Source organism: Centruroides vittatus, unplaced genomic scaffold, assembly GCF_030686945.1.
Source record: "Centruroides vittatus isolate TY-2023 unplaced genomic scaffold, ASM3068694v2 contig_918, whole genome shotgun sequence".
Classification (NCBI taxonomy): Eukaryota; Metazoa; Arthropoda; class Arachnida; order Scorpiones; family Buthidae; genus Centruroides; species Centruroides vittatus.
Window position 1 is genome coordinate 2,152,907 of NW_027122605.1, and position 20,746 is coordinate 2,173,652.

General features: G+C 31.2%; 1 protein-coding gene across 7 annotated transcripts in view; it reads left to right on the plus strand.

Moving 5' to 3' along the window:
* pico overlaps window positions 1-13,960 on the plus strand; it is a 108,372-nt gene extending 94,412 nt beyond the window's left edge. For all 7 annotated transcript variants that reach the window (XM_067281414.1, XM_067281418.1, XM_067281421.1 and 4 more), the window contains 5 exons: window positions 4,509-4,583; window positions 9,010-9,153; window positions 9,369-9,479; window positions 9,570-9,671; window positions 9,762-13,960. In XM_067281414.1, the coding sequence (XP_067137515.1) occupies window positions 4,509-4,583; window positions 9,010-9,153; window positions 9,369-9,479; window positions 9,570-9,671; window positions 9,762-11,654 (2,325 nt within the window). In that variant the 3' untranslated portion in view covers window positions 11,655-13,960. The remainder of the gene's footprint in view (window positions 1-4,508; window positions 4,584-9,009; window positions 9,154-9,368; window positions 9,480-9,569; window positions 9,672-9,761) is intronic.
* Window positions 13,961-20,746: the final 6,786 nt, after the last annotated feature.

A 20,746-nucleotide genomic window follows, 5' to 3' on the forward strand; every position in this document is an offset into this window, starting at 1 on the left:
CAACGACTGGAAAGTGCAAGAGACTGATGAAAGGATTGAGTTTTATCGTGGTTACAATAAAACTTCAACGAACACGACAACAAGAGACCTTCCAAAAGAGTTCAACATATATGTTGGGGGGCATAAAAATTTTAGAAAGGCTTAGGTGAGGCATAGCACAAAAAAGGTTGGGAAACACTGATTTAGCAACATTCGCTTTTCGAATGTGTTTGTCAAAATTCGATTTCACAATATTCGTATTTCCAACTTACCAACGAGTGATGCATGCGCAAATCTCGCACCACTGCCTGTTTGTAGAGAGTGTCGCCATTTTGTATTTTATTGTGTTTCAGTTCTCGGTCCCTTGACTACCTACGAGTCTGGTTTATTTTGTACACCCATGATTTGGGCACCTAATACTCTGTGCCAAATTTGAACTCCTGAGATGTACTCCTTCATACCTCTAAGCTGATAAGCCTGCAGGATGTACGATTTTGTAAACAAGACAGTCTTGTTAATAACTTTTAGAGTCAAACTAAAATTAAAAATGAACTTATGTTATGCTAAGAAGCACAAATAAAATATTTTATCTTTTATTTATTTTTACAGGGTGTACTGTGATGGCCTTTCAAATTACACAAAATTATTTTTTTTTTTTACACTGGCATTTTTATTTATAGTATATAGTACAATAACAAGTTTGGCCGGTAACATAGGTCTTGTAAATCAATTTTGAAATTAACTAATGTTGCAACATTTTATTATGGTTGATAATTTCAGGTTTGAGAGCAGATGGTTCCATACTGTAGTACAAAAATGTTAAAGCATTACTGAAAAAATTAGAGAGTTGAAATGCAACTTTAAAATTGAATTATCATTTAAAATTTAAATGTTTCTGAGAACTCTCATAGCATTTAATACTGTAAAACGATTTAGGTATGACTCATCTCAGCCATCTGCACAAGAAAGACTGCTTTCTTGGTTAAATACTGTACTGTACACAATGAAAAATGTCACCAATATCCATATTCACTTACAGGCTGCCCTGGTTTTACGACAGGGATGCATTCCCAGAGGAGATGATGTAAACAAAATTGGCCCAAAATTAATCCATTATATTGTACAGCAGTGATTCTCAACCTTCTTAGCTTCGCGACCCCCCAAATAGTAAATATGAATATAATTAATATTTTGCAACCCCCACCCAAAGGAATAATAACAGTAAGCCTTACTATTACTAATTGAATTATTGTAAGTAAAAAGTTTATAATAATGATTTTTTCTCGTAAAATGATTTCATTATTGTTTTGCGGCCCCAGGTTGAGAAACGCTGCTGTACAGTATTGTATTATGAAGTGAATAGGGATGCATTCCATGTTGTCAAAAATTTATACAGTACAGTAAGTTTTTTTTCAATAAAAACGTGTTAACTATAAGTTACAATTATTGAATGCTTTAGAATTACAATACTGTAAGTTGTTTAGATCCAAATGCACTCATTGACAGATAATGTGTCTCTCTCTCTTTTTTATAACCAGTAGCCACATGGGGAGCAGATTATATGATGGTTTTAAAAGCTAACAACAAGTATTTCTCATACCTGGACCACAGTTTTAGGAAGGGTTTACAGAATGATACCTGAAATAGAACTTAATTACTCCATCTGAGTTGAGTTTGACTTTTAATGATAAATAGTTCTTACAAATTTAAGGACAAAAAAAAATGTTATATAGAAATTTAACATAGTTATTTAGAAGTAAATTTACTTATATTTTTTGGTTGAAAGAGCAGTATACAATGCAAAAATTTGTCATAAAGAAACAAATAAAATGTTCTAATGTTTTTGTCTATCTTTAGGAATATGTCTATATCCATGATTTTCATATTCATGAAAGTTTTTTGTTTACATTCTATCTATAATTATTGAATGTAATAAGCTCTGAATTCAAAAATTACTTATTTGTGAGACAAATATGATAAAAATAATTGCTTCAATTACTACTAAAATATTTTATAGATTCTATGTATCATGTTTAAGTTAGTTAATTCTAGTAGTGAATTCATGATTTTCATCAATATATCATATTTACTCTAATGTAAGATGCTTTTTTTTTTTTTTTTTAAGATTTTGGTATGTCTTAGATTCAATGTAGTTTGACATAATTAGTGACATCAAGTGCCTTATTTTTCTGTCACTAATTCCATTGTGTCATTTTAATGATTATATTCTACCAGTAAGTTAGTTAACCAGAAAATATATAAGAGGTCAACTTAGCTCAGTCTTGTTAGTCTGTTAGTCTCATTTAATTGTGATATTACTGTAATAAAGTCCCAGAAAAAGTTGTGTAGTACTCTTTCTTTGAATTTCTGATGCTTTAAAAGGCACCAACCTATGATTTCATGTGGGAAGATGTAAACTTCGAATTCAGGGTTGATTACTATAGTTTTAATTTACTAAAACTAAAACTCACATTCCTAAATATTAGTTTTGTTGTTGTGTGACTAAAACAACATTAGTGTTGATTTAGAAGAGCCTAACATGGTGAATGAAGAAGTTTCTGATTTGGATATAAAACTTATTTGCAATAAATATTAAACAAATTTATGTCAACAGAAACAGTTCTGTCATCATAAATTAGTCCTGAGTTGTCTATTTAAAAAAATCCAAGTTAGCGTGACGAAATTAACATTAATCTTAGATTCAAATAAATGTGGTAAAGTGTTCATTTGTGAATTAACAAAGATCATAAATAAAAAAAAATTGTTGGTTTAAAGTCAGTCAGGTTCTAAGAGAATGTATATACTGATTCATTAAAACTGTTATATTCTGTCTATTGATATATATGATATAATATGATATAATATAATACAGGAGAAAAAATATATAATTAAAAAATAGAAGCTCTTTAAATAGATAATTCTGTAACATTTTATATTAAAATGATAAAGACCTGCAAAATTAAATATATTAAATTGTCAGTTCATGTATATATTTTTTCAGCTTTATTCCTGACTTGAAAGTTATTTGGGTTGGGACCAGGTTCATATCTGATCACTGTTTTTAAAATTTGATATAAAAATTTTTATTAATATTCTTAAATACTAAATTACCAGATGATATAAAAGAAGGCATTTTTGAAGCATAGAAAAAACTCAAAAGTGAAATAGAATTAGCAGTTGTTTGATTAATACTTTTAATATCAAAATTAAGAAAAACTTATACAGTAATAAGATAGAAGCAAAAATTTTCAAATTAAGATGTTATTAAACTAATTAATAGCAAGGTTGAGGCGAGGCCAAAGTTTTAAACGCAAAAACGTGTATGTCGGACATTCGGCGCCACTTTCCTGTAAGTCTAGAAGTTTGACAATGGCATTTGGAATGTTGAGCATGATTCCACTGACTATCCAAACACCATTGTCAAACTTCTAGGCTTACAGGAAAGTGGCACCAAACGTCCAACATACACGTTTTCATGTTTAAAACTTCGGCCTCAACCTCGATATTATCAACAAATCTGAAACTTTATAAATGTTACTGAATGAATAACTGAAACTTCTGCATTCTTGATATTTTGATTAATTGCAAAACCAATTTAAATATGCATGTATTTTAATAAACAGTCTTTGAAATAAAAAGTATTTTTAAAATTTTTGGCAATGAAACACTCTTTTGTAACAAAATTTATAAATCAGTAAATTTGTTTTTTTAATTTAAAAACTATAAAGTTGAATTACTGTTAAAATCAAGAGTTAAATAATTAGAACATAAATTGAATAATAATTGAACTCCTCAGGGAAATAAAATGGTAAATGCCAAAATGGAAGTTTTTGAATACAGCAAAAATCAAATTCTAACAGAATAAAATTATTCAGAATTATGATTCAAACATCAATTTTTACTGAAAATGTTTTATAATCAATCTAATTTCATGATAATTTAATAAGAACAAGAACAAGAAGCTCTGGGCAGCTCAATTTTAAAGTACAGAAAAAAACTTATAACATCCATTCAGATTATTTTAAACCTAATTATAAGATAATTAGAAATAAAATAATTATTAGTATTAAATTACTTTAAATAATAAAAGTTTCTTTTAATACATAAAGTTGATTATTGTAATATCAATATTATTTTAAATTTTACTATGTTTAATAATATGTAAATAATAAAATTAGAAATGAACTGTGTTTTCTGAGTTTGATATAAATTATCAATAATTACATGACTTCTTTCTAAAATTTAGGTTTAGAGTGAATCAAATACAAAATAATAAATAAAAAGAATTGAAAATAATCTTTTTCAAATTTTTATTTTGCTTATTCCTTGTTAACTTAAATAGACTTTTGAAGAGAGATATTTATTGCAGAATGCATTTATAAAAGAATTCTTTTCAATTTTTAATCATATATATACCTCATGTAATTTTGTAATTCATATTATAAACAAAATAATTATAGAGAACTAAAGATGTAATTATTAATCAATAATTCATTTTCAGAATTTTAATAAAAAATTTTTTATCTTAGGATTATCTATTAAGTTGCAGTTCATCTGAAAAAGGTGCTGAACTGGATGATGAAGGAAAAATTACTCTTTTAGAGGTAAAGTGTTGATTTGTAAATCTTGATGATGATGAAAAAATATTTAAAAGAAATGATTTCTTTAATTATGACCTGTAATCTATACTATGTTTCCATTTTGTATCTTCAATGTGATTATATGAATGGTCAAAATACTGTAATTTTCTAGAAATTATCAAATCAGCAAACACCATAATTACCAACCAATCAACTTTATTTTACTCTAATGCATTTTGAAAATTATATTTCCCTCCTCAGTGAGTTTTCTTCTATAAACAAGATACAAACAATTTTTCAATACACTAGTAAATACATAAAAAATTACAAAAAATGTTTAATAGCTTTTAGTGTGATTGTGTATTTAATCTTCCAATTTCAATGTTCCAGCTGTTTAACTACTTTCATACTTAAACCACTTTCATCTATTTTTTTTAAAAAGCATTAGAATATTTTATTTTTTTTATCTTAAAACTAATCTAAAGAACGGAACTAGCTGTATTCCTTTGTAAACAATATTTTGTTATGCATAGTCCTCGTGGGGCTGCAATTTGAAAAAATTGTAGACCTATAAATTCCCATGTCTTCGGTCAACCTATCTGTCCGTCTTTCTTTAATCTCGACAACAGAGTAAGATAAGTGAAAGACAAGACTAGATATGGAAAGTTTAGGAGTAGGAGGCCCAATTAACTATATATGAATGTCTGATGTAAACTGAAAGTCATGTTATTTCAATTCAAAAGTTTCCCTGAAAGGTGTTAGATGACTGTAGGTAGATGGCCAACATGATTGCATTGTTAACCCTTTCCATGCGGGCGATCTACAGCAAATAATTGAGTGGAATTCGTCATGCGGTGCATTTTTTGCAGTTTTTGGATGATTTTTAAATTGCGATATCTCGCTTTAAAATCGCGTTGTTTAATCTGTTTTTTGCGTTTGATTAAGGACATATTACAGTTTACGATTGTTTAATTTTTAGTTTAATAGAAATTTAAAATAATATTAAAATTTGAAGCTTACGAACAAAAGAAAAAAAAATTAATTTACAGAGAATCGCTGAACTTTGTACATCTGTTAGATAGAAACATCTGTCCTCTATTAAACAAAACAAACCGCAGCTTTCTACCTAGAGCGGGGGAGAAGTTATTGCCATTATTCACACTATGTCTCTAATTACTTAGCTGGGAGAGTAGTCGATTGTTATCGTGAAGATAGTTTTAAAAACATATTTACTCGCCTAAATATTGTTGAATTAGCTAATTTAATGTCTAAGTGCATTAAATTAGTTAATTAGAATTAAAAATCGATTTAAAAAGCGAATTTACAGTGATTGTTTACATTTTACTTCAAAGGTTGGAGGCGGGGCTTTTCGCGGCAATTTTTTCGTTTCATAAGTCTGTGATTAGTTAAAGTAACGTCAACAAAGACAGAAGAGACTCAATAAAACTGTAGAAGGAGTTTCCCTTTGATTGTTTTCAGCCAACTGTGTAGTTAACTGCGAAGATTTACTGTAGAATAGTAGGGGATGTATTTACCAAAATATTTATGGCCCAGGGGTGGTAACAAAACGTTTATTGGCTTAAACAAAGTCAATCGACCTACAGAATAGCGAATCAAAGCTAAGATCGCTGGAAAATCGAATATAACGCAAAATAATCGAATTTTTTGATTAATTATGCCGAAAGGCGTATGCCGCATCACGAATTAACGGCAAGTCACGTGACATACACCTAAAGGCATATAACCGCATGGAAAGGGTTAAAGGAAAAGTATGATGTACTGTAAGGAGCAAGCCACTACTATTTTGAAGTGGAGAGAATATATTTTTAAATTAAACAAATTAAAAATATGATTAGAAATTGCAGCCCGGCATTGTCACAATGCCGGGCTGCAATTTGCTTGTTATTACTTTCGTATATTCTCTAGTATCTATTTGCTAACACTTCAACAGCTGAACACCACCACCTCTCCTGCCCTCTATCAGTCAAAAACCAATTCCATGATTTGTATATATTTATACAGTTACCTTTGTTTATTAGTACAGTAAGACCCCACTTAATGTGGGGGATGCGCATTGTTCCTAGATGACAAAATGCTAAACGAGGTCATTTTAACAGAGTAAACAGGGAAAGGGGAACACATGACCAAAACTAACCAAATTTTACTTATAATTTTAATTTTAAGTAAGTAAGTAAATTTAATTTTATTATTATGCAAATTAATATAAAAATATGTTAAATAACACACAAACATATGCACAGAGAAATGTAAAGTTCATTTTTTGTGATGAAGGTCCTAGCTCTTCTGAAATCCTTGCTTTTTGCCATAAAGTCGTCTAGTTTAATTTGTTGCTTTTTACTTTCCTGAAGCAAATGTCGGTAGCAGAAGATTGCATCCAAAACACCTCATTTTGCTTTTGCACTTTTCAAAATCTGGATCATTCACTACAGTTTGATCAATGATTTCTGTTATTGTTACCAAACTTTTTCTAATGAAGAAACCAAAAAATTTCTCTACAGATTTCGTTTTCAGAATCTCTATTTTCCAGCTCTACATGAATTCCTTGTTCTGCCAGTTGTTGGTTAGGCTTTCACCAGAAATCTGCAGTAACTCCTCAATATCCTGCTTGTCTGCATCTAGTCCTGGTGTATTGATTAGGCTCTTCTCATTGAGAATTCTTGGATACCTTTAGCCACACACTTCGTTCATGCATTATGTCAGTTAATTCTTGCCAAACAAAGTCAGTATTGCCAATGGCATCCATGATGCTATATTTTTTTTTCAAAATTGCACCAAACAAACAGATTTAAGGAAAGTACAGTGCTACGATGAATTGCCACCTTTTGCTAATGGGTTTGTGTTTGGGAATATTCAATGAAATGCCGTGATAATTTGAATTAGTGTAAATTTTGAGCTTTTTTCAGGCTTCGAGCGGACTGCGTTATATCAATCAGCGTTCAGCGGGGTCTTACTGTAGTAGTAATTTTTTACATCTGACTATAATGAAGAGAAAGTTGTTTAAATGTATCAAGATTAATATGACATGCACATTCATCACACAATGAATGTGTGATGAATGTTTGAGTTCTTGTAATCATACTTTATTGCTCTGACATGTTCTTTAATTCTTCCTGTCTCTCCAAAGGGAATGGCTCTTTACATTTACAATTAATTCTGTATAATATAACAATAGTCTAAAAAAGACAGCAAATTTTTTCTTCTACTGTTGTTGATGCTCTCAGTTTATATAATACTTGTTCTACTTTCTTTTCTTGATCAAAAATCAATACAATTTTATTTTTATTAAATATATTCTTATACAGTCAAACCTGTTTTTATGCGGGGGATAGGGACCGCATTAAAAAAAAATCTCACGAAACTTCACGAATGGCTGTAAATAATAGTTTTCGCAACACAATTAAAAAAATATATTTTTTTATGCGGTCAACAGGGACCGCATAAAAAAAGTCTCACATAGAAAATAACTCAAAACCGTATGAAATAGAATTTATTGACAACAGATGTCAGCACTTGACTGCATCGTCTGGTCTATCGTCTGTTTTACATATTTTTGTCCAGGTGGTGTTTTGTTGACTTAAAAAGTAAATTATTTCATTTTTCGCATATTCATGCAATAATATTACTATAATAAGTGCATTTATGCTATAATAAGTTTATTTAGCTATAATAAGTCAACGTAAGACATGACGAATCGCACGAGACTAGTCGCCAACTATACCGCACAAATTAAAAAAATCGCACAAATAAAAATCGCACATAAAAGGAGCGCATAAAAACAGGTTTGACTGTATATAGAAACTTTTTGAACAAATTAAGTTATCTTCCCAAATATATGATTCTCTAATTCAGTTACCACTTCTCTTCCTTTTTCTTCTTTTCTTTTAGATGATTATGATGAAGACAAAGTTGTTTGAACACAGAGATAGTTAGATAAAAAATTTTTGTTACTAATGAATGAAGGTAACTGTATAAATTTACATGAATTGTGGAATTGGTTTTTGCCTGATAGAGGGTAGGAGGGGCTGTTCTGCTGTTGGAGTGTTGGAGAATGTATGAAAGTAATAATAGCCAGTACAGTATGTTAGAATATGTTAGTTTTAAAGTTATTAAGAAAATTATGTTTTTAAAAAAGTAGATGAAATGGTTTTAGTATGAATGTAGTTAAACAGTTGGAACATTGAAATTGGAAGATAAAATGTTTAATGGCTCTTAGTAGATATGAATGTATTTGGTATATTGTATATTTATTGTAGTTTTTACAAATTTACTAGTGTGTCAGAAAATTGTTTAACTTGCATGGAAGAAAACCCACAGAAGGAAAATATTGTAATTTAAATTATGGTAATTTGACTGTTTATATATTGTTATTGGATTTTTTCATATCTACATTGTGAATTTTTAGATAATTTTATTTTCACTTGATTTACAGGAATTTTTTTCAAGTACTGGTGTAGGAGTTCCAGAAGTTGAAGGTCATCTCTACCTGAAAAGTGATGGAAAAAAAGCATGGAAAAAACATTTTTTTGTTTTAAGAGCATCTGGATTGTATTATTGTCCAAAAGGCAAATCAAAGGCAAGCTATATTCTTGTGACTTAATTTTTTATAAATGAATTAATTCACAGTTTACACAACTTGTGATTATCATTAATTTAAATGTGTACCATAAATATTAAATTAATTGTATTTATAGAGTTTTTTTGTTATAATTAGTTTTTCTGTTTGAAAATTGCTCTTATAACTTTTTGTAAATATACAAAATAATTTTTAAATTTATCTGAAATTTTTAGTTTTCTAAAGATTTATCCTGTTTGACTACTTTTGAAATGAATAATGTCTATGTTGGATTTGGGTGGAGAAAGAAATTTAAAGCACCTACTGACTTTGGCTTTGCAATTAAAGTAAGCTTTCTAAATTGTAAATTTTTATTTACAATAAAGCTATAATGTTTTACTTTTGTGCCAATTAACTTATATAACTTGATTTTATAGCATCCACAAATACAAACAAAATCTTCAAAATATATCAAGTATTTATGTACTGAAGATGAAAGATCCTTATATCACTGGGTAATTGGCATCAGAGTAGCAAAGGTGAATTGTCTTTTAATTAAAAATAAAAGTATAATGAAAGTAAATGAATAAATAATGAAAAATTTGGAATTATCCTTTATTCTTTTTTAGTATGGAAGACAAATTAAGGAAAATTATGAAACATTAGTTCGAGAAATTGTTGAAGATGATTTGGATACATTAGCACATGCACGAAGTTTTTCAATCTGTTCTATGGCCAAAACAATGACAGTAAGTCCTGATAGTTCAGGAAGTCCTGCAACTCCAGATAGACCAGATTTAACATCTGTTAATGGAATTAGTCATCAGTACACTCAAGAAGTGATAGATTCAGAAAATCAATGCAACCGAAGCTCAGAATCAACTCCAACCTCAACTACACCAACTCCTTTTGAAAAACCAAGGCGTCATGGAAGCATTGCACGTCAGGATTCCATTAAATCCAGTACTAGCAGCAGTAGTGGCTGCATGTCTGAACGATCAAGTACTGGTACTCCAACTGCAGAGCAGATTGCATTTGAAGCAGATTTTCCAATTGGTACAATTAAAAGAAAACCCAGCATGACACCAAAAATTCCTCTTACTAATACTACAAGAAGTATTGCTAAGCAGTCTGGAGAAGAAAGTTTAAATGTTGTAAGTTTAGATAATGTGAGTTTGAGTAGTAGTAGCAGCAGTGGAAGTAGTAATGTAGGAAGTTTAGGAAGAGCAGCAGCTTCTCGATTAAGCTTGAGACGATCTCATACTGATGACAGAATTACTTTTAACTGCATAACAAAAAAATTGTCAAAAAAGCCATCATCAGATTCACTTTCTGTTAACAGTCGAGTAAAAGAAAATGAAGTTGATGATCTTCCGCTTCCACCTCCTCCACCAGAATTACAAGAAACTCTTGAAATTGATTCAAGTTCATTACCACTTCCTCCTCCAGAAGCCTTTAAAAGCAGCACACTTAGCTTGGATTCTCTTCCACCTCCTCCACCTATACCTCCTCCATTAGATGATGAATCAAGCTGGCCTAGTACCTCAAGTCTCAATTCTCTTCCTCCACCTCCTTCTCCTATATTAGATAAATCAGAAAAGGAAGAAAGAAAGATGTGGAATGGTCCATTAACTGAACAAGAAGTATCTACTATTTTAGTTGTAACACCTGAAGTTAAAGCTGCCCCAGCTGTACCTCCAAAACCACATTCACAAGCAATTCAGAGAAGATTATCGGAAGCTGATGCTATTCATCATAATCAATCTCTTTTTTTGAATGAATTAAAACAGGGTACTTATAATGCACATAAATCTCAACACAGACCAAAACTTAATATAGACTGTTATAGTTCTTCACATGAATTTGAAGATAACGAGTTTCCATCTGATAATATTAGTCCTATACAAAATAAAGCATCCCCTACAGGAAGTGTTCAATCAAAATTTCAGAATTACTTTCAGGGAAGGACTGGAGGTATAAATCTGCAATCCCCTTCATCACTCGATGCACAATCTCCCACTTCTCAATCTTCTGGAGCATCGGGAGGGAGGAAATCGAGAATACAGCAGAAACCATCTCCTCCAAAAAGAAGTGAGACAACAAAATTAACAACAACAACACCGGTCAGAAGATCATCATCAGCATCATCCCATTCTCAGGAACAGACGTCATCCACTTGCCCTCCTGCATCATTTCTTCGTGATCTGCACCGAGTGATGGAGAAGAAGTGGAAGGTCGCCCAGCAGCTATCTGTGGATCATTCGGCCACACCACATCAGATCCTGGGATTTAGGGATCCATGTTATCTTCCGCCGGCCTCAGCAGATCAGCTGCAGTCTCCCACTTCTCCTCCATCCCATCATCCCTCCCACTATGAGCGTCCGTCCCGCTCACTGTCTCAGCCACGACACCCAAGGAAAAAGTCTCCTCACGACGAGACGTGCAATTCCGGTGCTGCCATCAAAAGACCACCACCTCCACCACCAAAACGTAGTGAAACAACACATCTGTCCAGGTGGTAGCAAAAAGGTTGGTAATCACATGTGCTCAACATGGTGCTGTAGTAATGAACAAACAAAGACCAGGGTAATTTACAAAAGAGAGGTGGAAAGATGATCAGTGCTATTTATGTTAGCCGATACTCCATGTTAATTTAACCACACCAACAGTCTGTAAACTGGAAAAAGCATGACAGATTTATTACAAATGTAGAATCTAGTTTACATTTATCACATAATATCGTGTACATATTGTATTCGTAATGACTCGTCCGTGTCATAATGCCAACTTGTCTGCTTCCTATCAATGACTTTTATTTAGTCCTCTGCCAATTCAATACTCAATAAGTGTTTTTAAATTAGGGATTAAATAGCAGTAAAGAGGCTTAAATAGGAAAATTGATTTGACACTTAATAAAAGTAGTTCTCCAACCCAAACTAGACACACTACACAAACAAATTCATCCAAGTGACCATTAGTCACATCTGAATTCAAAGGTTATTTTGTTTATTTGGAAAGCTTAAGAAAATAGTTTTATGACTGTTTCATAATTGGAACAGTAATTATGGATATTAACTGCATAAGATATATCAAGGACAAGTTATAAAAATCTCCTTCTGTTATTAAACTTAGTTTGCCAAGAAACTGAAATTTGTTAGATTTAGTATGGTTTTTATCCATTTTGCAATTTTGTTCCTAGGTCGGAACTTTGGCAAATTGTCTTATTTTGAGGACCAATAGTCCACTATTCTAGTCTGATTGTATTTAGAGAATAGTTGGTGTGGTTATTCTTATAATTTACTTCAAGTGAACTAGATTAAATTCTAATAGAATTTACAGTTATTTTCAAAAGAGAGCATACAAAAGTGATATTATATTGTGAACACATGATTACACAATTATTATACAATTAAGAAGAAAAGCTTTTTGGCACCTTTTCCAAATAGGTGGTTAAAAAGTTTCTATAAAATAATTATATATTATTTATGTTGTTATACTAAATAGTTAAAACATAGAAGAAAAATCAAGATGCTTTTACGAAAAATTAAAAACAAATATTTGAAAAGGTATATCATTTTTTGTACAAATATATATATATAAAAAACAAAAAAAACGGTAATTGGACATATAAAAAGGGTAAAATCAAGTTGAAAATTGTAATTCACAAGAAATTTGTAAGAAAGTTTAGGTAACACTTCAGCCTGCTGGCAGGGGAAGTGAACAGTTTGATTTCTCAGACCCAATTTAATAGTGTGAATTCTTACTGGGAAGTAGATCAGTCGGAACAGGCCTTTAACAAGAGAAAGTAAAAACAAACGAAACTCACTGTTTGTGTCATCCATCGAGTGTTTGTTTCCATTTTTTTGTAGACTGTATAAGTAACTATGTAAATTCAAAAACGAAAAAAAAAAAAAAAAGACATATTTTATCATTTTAATATTCCAGCTATGATACGTCGTGTTTACTGTTTTATTATTATATTTTAATTGTTCTTTCAAGATCCAAAAGAAAAAATATATATTTACATACATATATACTTGTACACACAAAATTATGTGTTTTAAGTGCATCTACATCTTTCCAATTCAGTGCCATAAGCAGCTTTTTTTCCTGTTTTTGTAATGTCTTCACTGCAATCCAATCAAGTGGAATCAGCTAAATAATAATTATTATTTTATGTTTTTAATGCAGTTTGTTTTAATCTAACTTTTGTATGTATCCACACATGGTAGCTGGGCTTGACCAATGAAGTGTATATAGTGTAAAAAATTTTTTTCCTTCCCACACGTTTTAAGTGACATGCCAAAAGGAAAGCAAAAACAAAAGTTAAAAAATGCAGATGGAAACAATGCAGTAGTTATCCACCAATTACGTACTTCCCAAAGACAATACCAAAAAAAAAATGTATAAAAGGATAATTAACTGTAAAAGTATATCCTAAAGTGATAAACGAACGAACTGGGGTCATAGAATGGATTGGATCTCGATCACAGTTTATGCTTAAAAGGACATACCCCAATTGGGAATATATCTAAAGGGGCCATTTTTTTGTTTTTTCCTATAGTTTCCAATTATGATTCTATGAATTACCCCATTTTCTGTTTTTAATTGGGTTTTGGGGCAATACAAATAGAAAAAGGACAGCGTTATTTTCTTTTAATCGGATTTCGATCCCACACTTTTGACAATAGTAGTAAAGTTGCTTGCTTAATATTTATGAAATTGTTAACTTTTTTAAAATACCTAGTAGCCACTTCTGTGGATATGTTTATTCCAAAGAGACCCCAGGCGTGTGTGATAGAAGAAATAAAGGAAATTGCCTAATGGATGTGTTTTGTTTTTACTTAACAGATGGTTTAAACATGTTAATATTTTGTCAACGTGTATCCAAACATAAGTTTAATCTTGCTTACAATTACTGAGTAACGAAATAATGTTTTTAAGGTCTGTTACTCTTCCATTAATTTTAAAAAAATTGTGCACATTAAACAAGCACAGTAAAAAGAGAGCTGAAGACGAAAAAAGTTCGATTTCCGTAAATAAAACAGGTAAATGGCGTATACTAGTCATGTGCGCATTTTTATGATGACAGGCAAAGATTGCGAACAATTTAAGATTTTACAGTGATATTTGATGACGAATCCTCTACGTCAAGTACTCAGAACTAGTGGGTTCGTCATTGTTATTGATTGTATATTCGTGGAAAGAATTTAATGACGTAAAAGATGCCCTCTACTCGGATTTCAGTTTATACTTTTTTTTTTAGCGTTGATATATGCGTTGTTTATAGTCTGGGACTTGTAGCTTTAAAAGCATAATTTTTAAGCACCTTTTAACAGTGTTAAGTAGGTTTAGTTATTCGAAATAAAACGTTCCGGACTTAACGTAGACGTTTAGGACGTCAAGCTATACATAATTATGATATATTTTAAGCTTTTTCTCCTACCCTAAAACTTGAAATGGTAAACGTTAAGAATGAAATTGCGCAGTTAATAGAGTGACTATATATATTAATTATTACTGCTTTAACAACGGATTTTCATATTTTATTGATAGACATATAAAAATCTTTTTAACGATCAGCAAATTCTATATACGTTTCTTTAACTATAAATTCTGTCAAGCATGACGGAATATTTTTTGAGAAGAGCTTCAAGTCGAGCTCGACGTCGTGATGCTGTTTCTGTAGCCCTTGACAAAGCCATTCTTACTCGATGTTACATCGGACAAGAGTAGCTACCTAGTAAATATTAGTTCTAAATTATGCAGCCGTGGCCTTCCGGTATCTCGGTTGTCATTCCTTTAGATTTAGAATCTACCTGACCAATTTCACTCTTACGCTTTCCCCTAAGCAAATGTTTTTTTCGACAAAATAGCAAGTCTGTTTTATCAACGAGGATTTTTTTAAAAAATGAATTGTACGTAACCTACATTAGTTAGATGAGCGATAACACTTTCTAATCTAGATCGTTACTTCCGATTGGATAATACAACGCCACGTGGTCATTATGGAAATATTTTTTTAAGAGGTAACCCGACGCGGCTATCATTTTTAAAGTTTGAATTTAATGAAGTTTAAACTACGCCATTTACCAAAATATGGAAATACAACTTAAGGTGTAATTTCCTCGTCGAGAACGTCACGTGGTCACTGCAACGCGCGATCACCGATCCGAAATCGATAAAACGTTTATTCTATAACTAATATTTCTGCAAAATCAGTAGCCTTTACTTTCCGTCAAAACAAAACGAATACAGTAGTGAGTCGAAAATCGGAATCAATTGGGGACTGGGGTTGTTCAGATTAGGGATTTGTTCCGATTACCCATTACGTACGAATAAATAAATTAACCTGTCCGATGTTCAAATTTTTCTCCGTTGCGTGTCGCTTTGTGTTGAATTTTCGTCGATTTTAAGCCTAACGAAAATTTTTATAATAATAATCGAGGCTATCGTATCGTTAAAAATTATTTCTGCATTTTGTACAAACAAAATAAATATATTGAAGAATATAAAAACATGAAAATTATACTTTAGAAGTAAATTTAGTATCAAAAACGTTCGATTCAGCACGACACAGTCCGACTGAAAATCGTGCCGATTACCGGGGTTCAGATTTACGAGTCTCTACTGTATAACCAAAATTTATCTGGATTAGACAAAGATTGCAGGGGTTATAAGGAATTCGCACACAGGAGACTTTGTAACCTGACCGTTTAGTCACCACGTCAAGTCTGCAGCTTTAAACTTTCAGCAGAGCTACTTTGGCTCCTCAGGCCGGCGACTTCTGAGCGACTCGTCTTTGCTTATATTAAATAGTGAAATTCCAAAATTTTCTTCCCTCGCTTACTGTGGCGAAGCAGTCGCTCGACCACGGATCGACTAGGAATGACGTATATCCGGAATCTGGCAGGAAGTGGCTAAATCGGCTGTATGAGCTCAAGGTCCTAGAATATAAGGTTAGCTCATACAGCCGATTTAGCCACTTCCTGCCAGATTCCGGATATACGTCATTCCTAGTCGATCCGTGGTCGAGCGACTGCTTCGCCACAGTAAGCGAGGGAAGAAAATTTTGGAATTTCACTATTTTTGTTACTTTGTGCAGCGTTTTTAGACTCATAATCTTCGAAGGTAAATATATCTATCGTTATTACTATTATTAAACATAATTATATCGATAAAAATTGTACGGAAGTAACAAAAGTGTTTCTAGAACCGTTTGATATTCTGTTGTTGTCTTTACTCTTCGTTCTGTAGAAATTACAGAATATGGTTACGGATAAAATATATTTATTACTGAAATACTAAGAATAGTTTTATGCGTGTATAAAAATAGTATCTGCACGATGAAACGACGACTACAAATAATAAGCAGGCCCGTAACAGGATGGTAACACTTTTAAGATAACTCGAGATGTAAAAAAGAAATATTTGTTTATTATTAATTAATATAACTTTTTAAAATATGCATATTTACGTAAAATGCATAGAAATGTTTTATATATTTAGTATAAATTTATTGTAGTGTTATTTATTTGTATAATAATTTTTATGTAAGAAATGTTAATACTACTTTTTACCACTTCAGAATATTATATCTTGATTAGACTTATTTGGAAAAATAAAAAATACCTAATTTTATTATTATTATTTATTTTTTTTTTTTTTAGATGCCAAGAGCAACATGTGCTGTTGCAACTTGTAATAACAGCTATTGTAAAACAAAGTTATTAAACAGGAAAGTTAGTTATTTTACATTTCCTAATGATCCAATAATAAGGAGAAAAATGGATCCATAATTGTAAAAGAAAAGATAAATTTAATCCTGATTCTTGTCATGTTTGCTCTGATCATTTCACAGAAAATGATTTTGAGAGAAATTTAAAAGCCCAATTATTAGGTTTATTGGCAAGACCTAAACTAAAGAAAACTTCATCACCGACAGTAAATTTAGGAAATATAGAAAATGAAAATATTAAGCAGTCAAATGAAAGAGAATCATTTATTAAAAAGAAATAGAAAAAATTTGATAGAAAAACTTTTATATGTAAATAAACAGGATAAACCAGAAGAATCTCTTAACAAATGTAACGATTGTAAAACTTTAGAAGATCTTAATTTTAAATTAAAACATGAAAATTCTATTTTAAAAATGAAGATTAAACATATTGAGATAAGAATGCAAGCAATCCAAAGAAATCTGAAATTTTGGAAAAGTAAAACTGTCATCATTCAAAAAGAACATGAAAAATTGAAAAAAATAAATGAAAAAAATAAAAAAGATTTTGTTATGTCAATATTGAAAGGTACCTTTACAGAAACACAAATATATAATCTGCTGGAGAGAAAAGAAAATTAAATGGAAGAAAGAAGATATGAATTTGGCATTTACTTTGAGATATTTAAGCATAAGATCATATTTATACTTAAGAAATCAAATGAATATCCCGTTACCTGCAGTTTCGACACTTTGACAATGGGCTTCAAAAATAAATCTTTGTCAAGGCATATTAAATGATGTTATAAACATCATGAAAATTAAAGGCTTTGAACTTTCAGAAGAGGAAAAACTTACAGTTCTTCAGTTTGATGAGATGAAGGTAAATACTGTATATACTGTACTCATATTGATAAAACCACATAATTCAATAATTATTTTAATTTTCTGTTTTAACATTTTACTGATATTTCAGGTAAAGGAGTATATATATGAATATGATAAAGTGAGGGATAAATTTATTGGACCCAATAATCAAGTTTTAGTAATGATGGCAAGAGGACTATTTGCATCGTGGAAACAACCAGTCTACTTGGATTTTGATGTTAATATGAAAAAAAACTGTTATTTACTGTTATTTCAAAACTTTTTGATGCAGGGTATACTGTTGTTGCTGTTGTTAGTGACTGTGGTGGACAAAATATAGAAGGAATTAGGGATAAATATATTCAATACTAAATTTATACATTCATCTAATGGAAATAATATATACTATTTTCTAACTCTACAGCTATTGCTATTAAAAGATATATTAAAACTGAAAATGCTTTAGCAGCTTCTGAATTTATATCATCAATTAATGCATGGATTTGAATGTTATGAATAGTTCAACACCCAATTTTCATTACAAAATTGATTATCCCTCCAAATGTGCTTATGGCCTTAACATAACTGAACAAAATAATATACTTGATAATACTTACAGAATAATTGAAAATATGAGATGTGTATCTAAACAATCACTTCAAACATTTCAAAAAGGAATGCTTATATCTAGATTTATTTTTCGACCTTAGTTCAAAATTTCCTAATACTATTATATCTTAACATGTAAAGTAAATCAGGATTCTTTAGAAAATCTATTTTCACAGATTCAAACTAAAGGTGGTTTATATGATCACCCTAGTCCACTCGAAGTAATATATAGAGTAAGAATGATAATTTTAGGCAAATCACCAGGAATATTGCAAAATAAATTAAACACAGAAGATCAGATAGCCGAAAATTATTTAATAAATGAAATGTTTGAAGAGGCAGATTTACTGCAAGAAGTTTCAGATGTGTCTAGTTCTAAAGAACAAGGAATATCTGAAAATTCATGCAATGTAAATGATGATGATTTATGTAAGATATCTCAGGAAAATGTAGAACTAAAAAATGATGAATTAGATGAATTAAAAAATGATGGATTACAATATTTAGCAGGATGGATTGTGAGAAAATACAAAAAAAAATATCCAAATTTAGGAAGTGTCAGTCACCAAAATAAATATGAACATAATTATACAATAATGTCCCTTGTTCAGGATTTATCTTCTGGTGGGCTATCACAACCATCAGAAGATTTCTTTAATTTAGTTTAAAAAATGGAATCAATTTTTACAAAATCTGTGAAACAGCATTTCAAATGTAAAACGGTTTCATCTATTACATCATTAATTAAACAAACAATTAACTTGCCAGAAGACATTATATACACGTACGTAAAGCAACGTATATGGATTAGACTGAAATTTTTGAACAATTTAATTAAATATGATCGTTCTACTGCGAAAAGTAAATTGTAATAACAAAAGGAAATTAAAAAAAGTTTGTACCTGATTTAATTGTTTTTACATAACACTTATTATTGATACCAATATATACAAATTATGTTTATAACAAAAAATTGTTCTTCTGAAACTTAATTTGTATAAATATGTTTATAACACAAAAAATTGTTCTTTTGACAAAGGTATTTTTGTATATGTATGAGTAAATAATATCGTTTTTGGTACATAAATATTAAAAATTAAAAAAATAGACCAATATAATTTTTAGTTTTAAAAAAGAAGTCGTTTGACGATATAAATTAATTCATTTATATATAAATCACCTACGTAGAATTTACCAAAATTAATCTTTTAAGAAACTATTGTTGTTATAATATCATACAATAGATAAAATCGATTTCGTTTACAAATTAGAAAAACGCATTTTAATTTCAACTTTACACGTAAAAATTACGAAGATTTGCTCAATATTCCGGATTTTTCTTATTTATAATCCATTTGTATTTACATTTAATAAAATATAAATCGTAATTAATGAAATATTAGCGTGTAATTAAAGCTACGGGCCTCTGATCGGTAATGTTTTTACCATAAGGACATAGTAAGATATTTCGTTTTCGACTAGGAATGACGTCAAATAAGCAACCAATGAGAAGCGTTTCCTCTCTATGAGCTTACCTTATATTCTAGGACCTTCATAGTGTCATGATGAGAATGAATAGCAGTGGCGACAGTGCAGAGCCCTGATGAACACCTATTTTCACTGGGAAGTTGTCAGATGTACAACCGGGCACCTCACTCGGCTGCTGGTATTTGTGTACAGTATTCTGACCCAGTTGACGAGGTCCTCAGACACTCCGTGGTCGCGGAGTGCATTCCAAATGAGCTGGTAGGGTACACCGTCAAAGATCTTTTCCAAGTCAAGGAAGGCAATGTGTAGTGGTTTTTCTCCCGGTGTTTCTCCATCAACCTGCAGGCTGCGAGTATTGTGTCAGTAGTTCCAGAGCCTCTCACAAAGCACACTGGCCGACACTGATCCGAACGATGTCACGCGGATGTCGGTCAATAATGCGCTCAAAGATTTTCATGGTGAGAGAGTAGGCGTGTTGGCCGATAGTTGGAGCATTCTGCTGGGTCGCCCTTGTTCTTGAAGACCAGTACAGTGATACTTGTGGACCAGATCGTCGGAGGTCTGCCGGTGGCGACCACAGCATTGAAAAACGCAGTTAGCGAAGTTGTAACCTCGGTGTGCAGATCCTTAAGCTTCCAGATGTCGGCTGGCAGGTCATCTAGTCCCTTTTTTTTTCTACGCGACAGTTTTGGGATAAGTGCTATGGGCCATTTTCCGCTCAGGGAGCACTAAAGGACCCAGAAAATGGTGTAAAGTATATTTGTCTCAGAAGGGCTCATAATGTTTTAACTAGTCCCTTGAGAGGGCTCATAAATTTTAAGTATTGATGTAGTCTGTAAATAGAACACGATGTTACAATGTTAGAATTATTAGTAGATGTTAGTCAAGCAGCAGAGGCTGCCAAGTGCTAGGATGCACGATACTCCCTGTTCC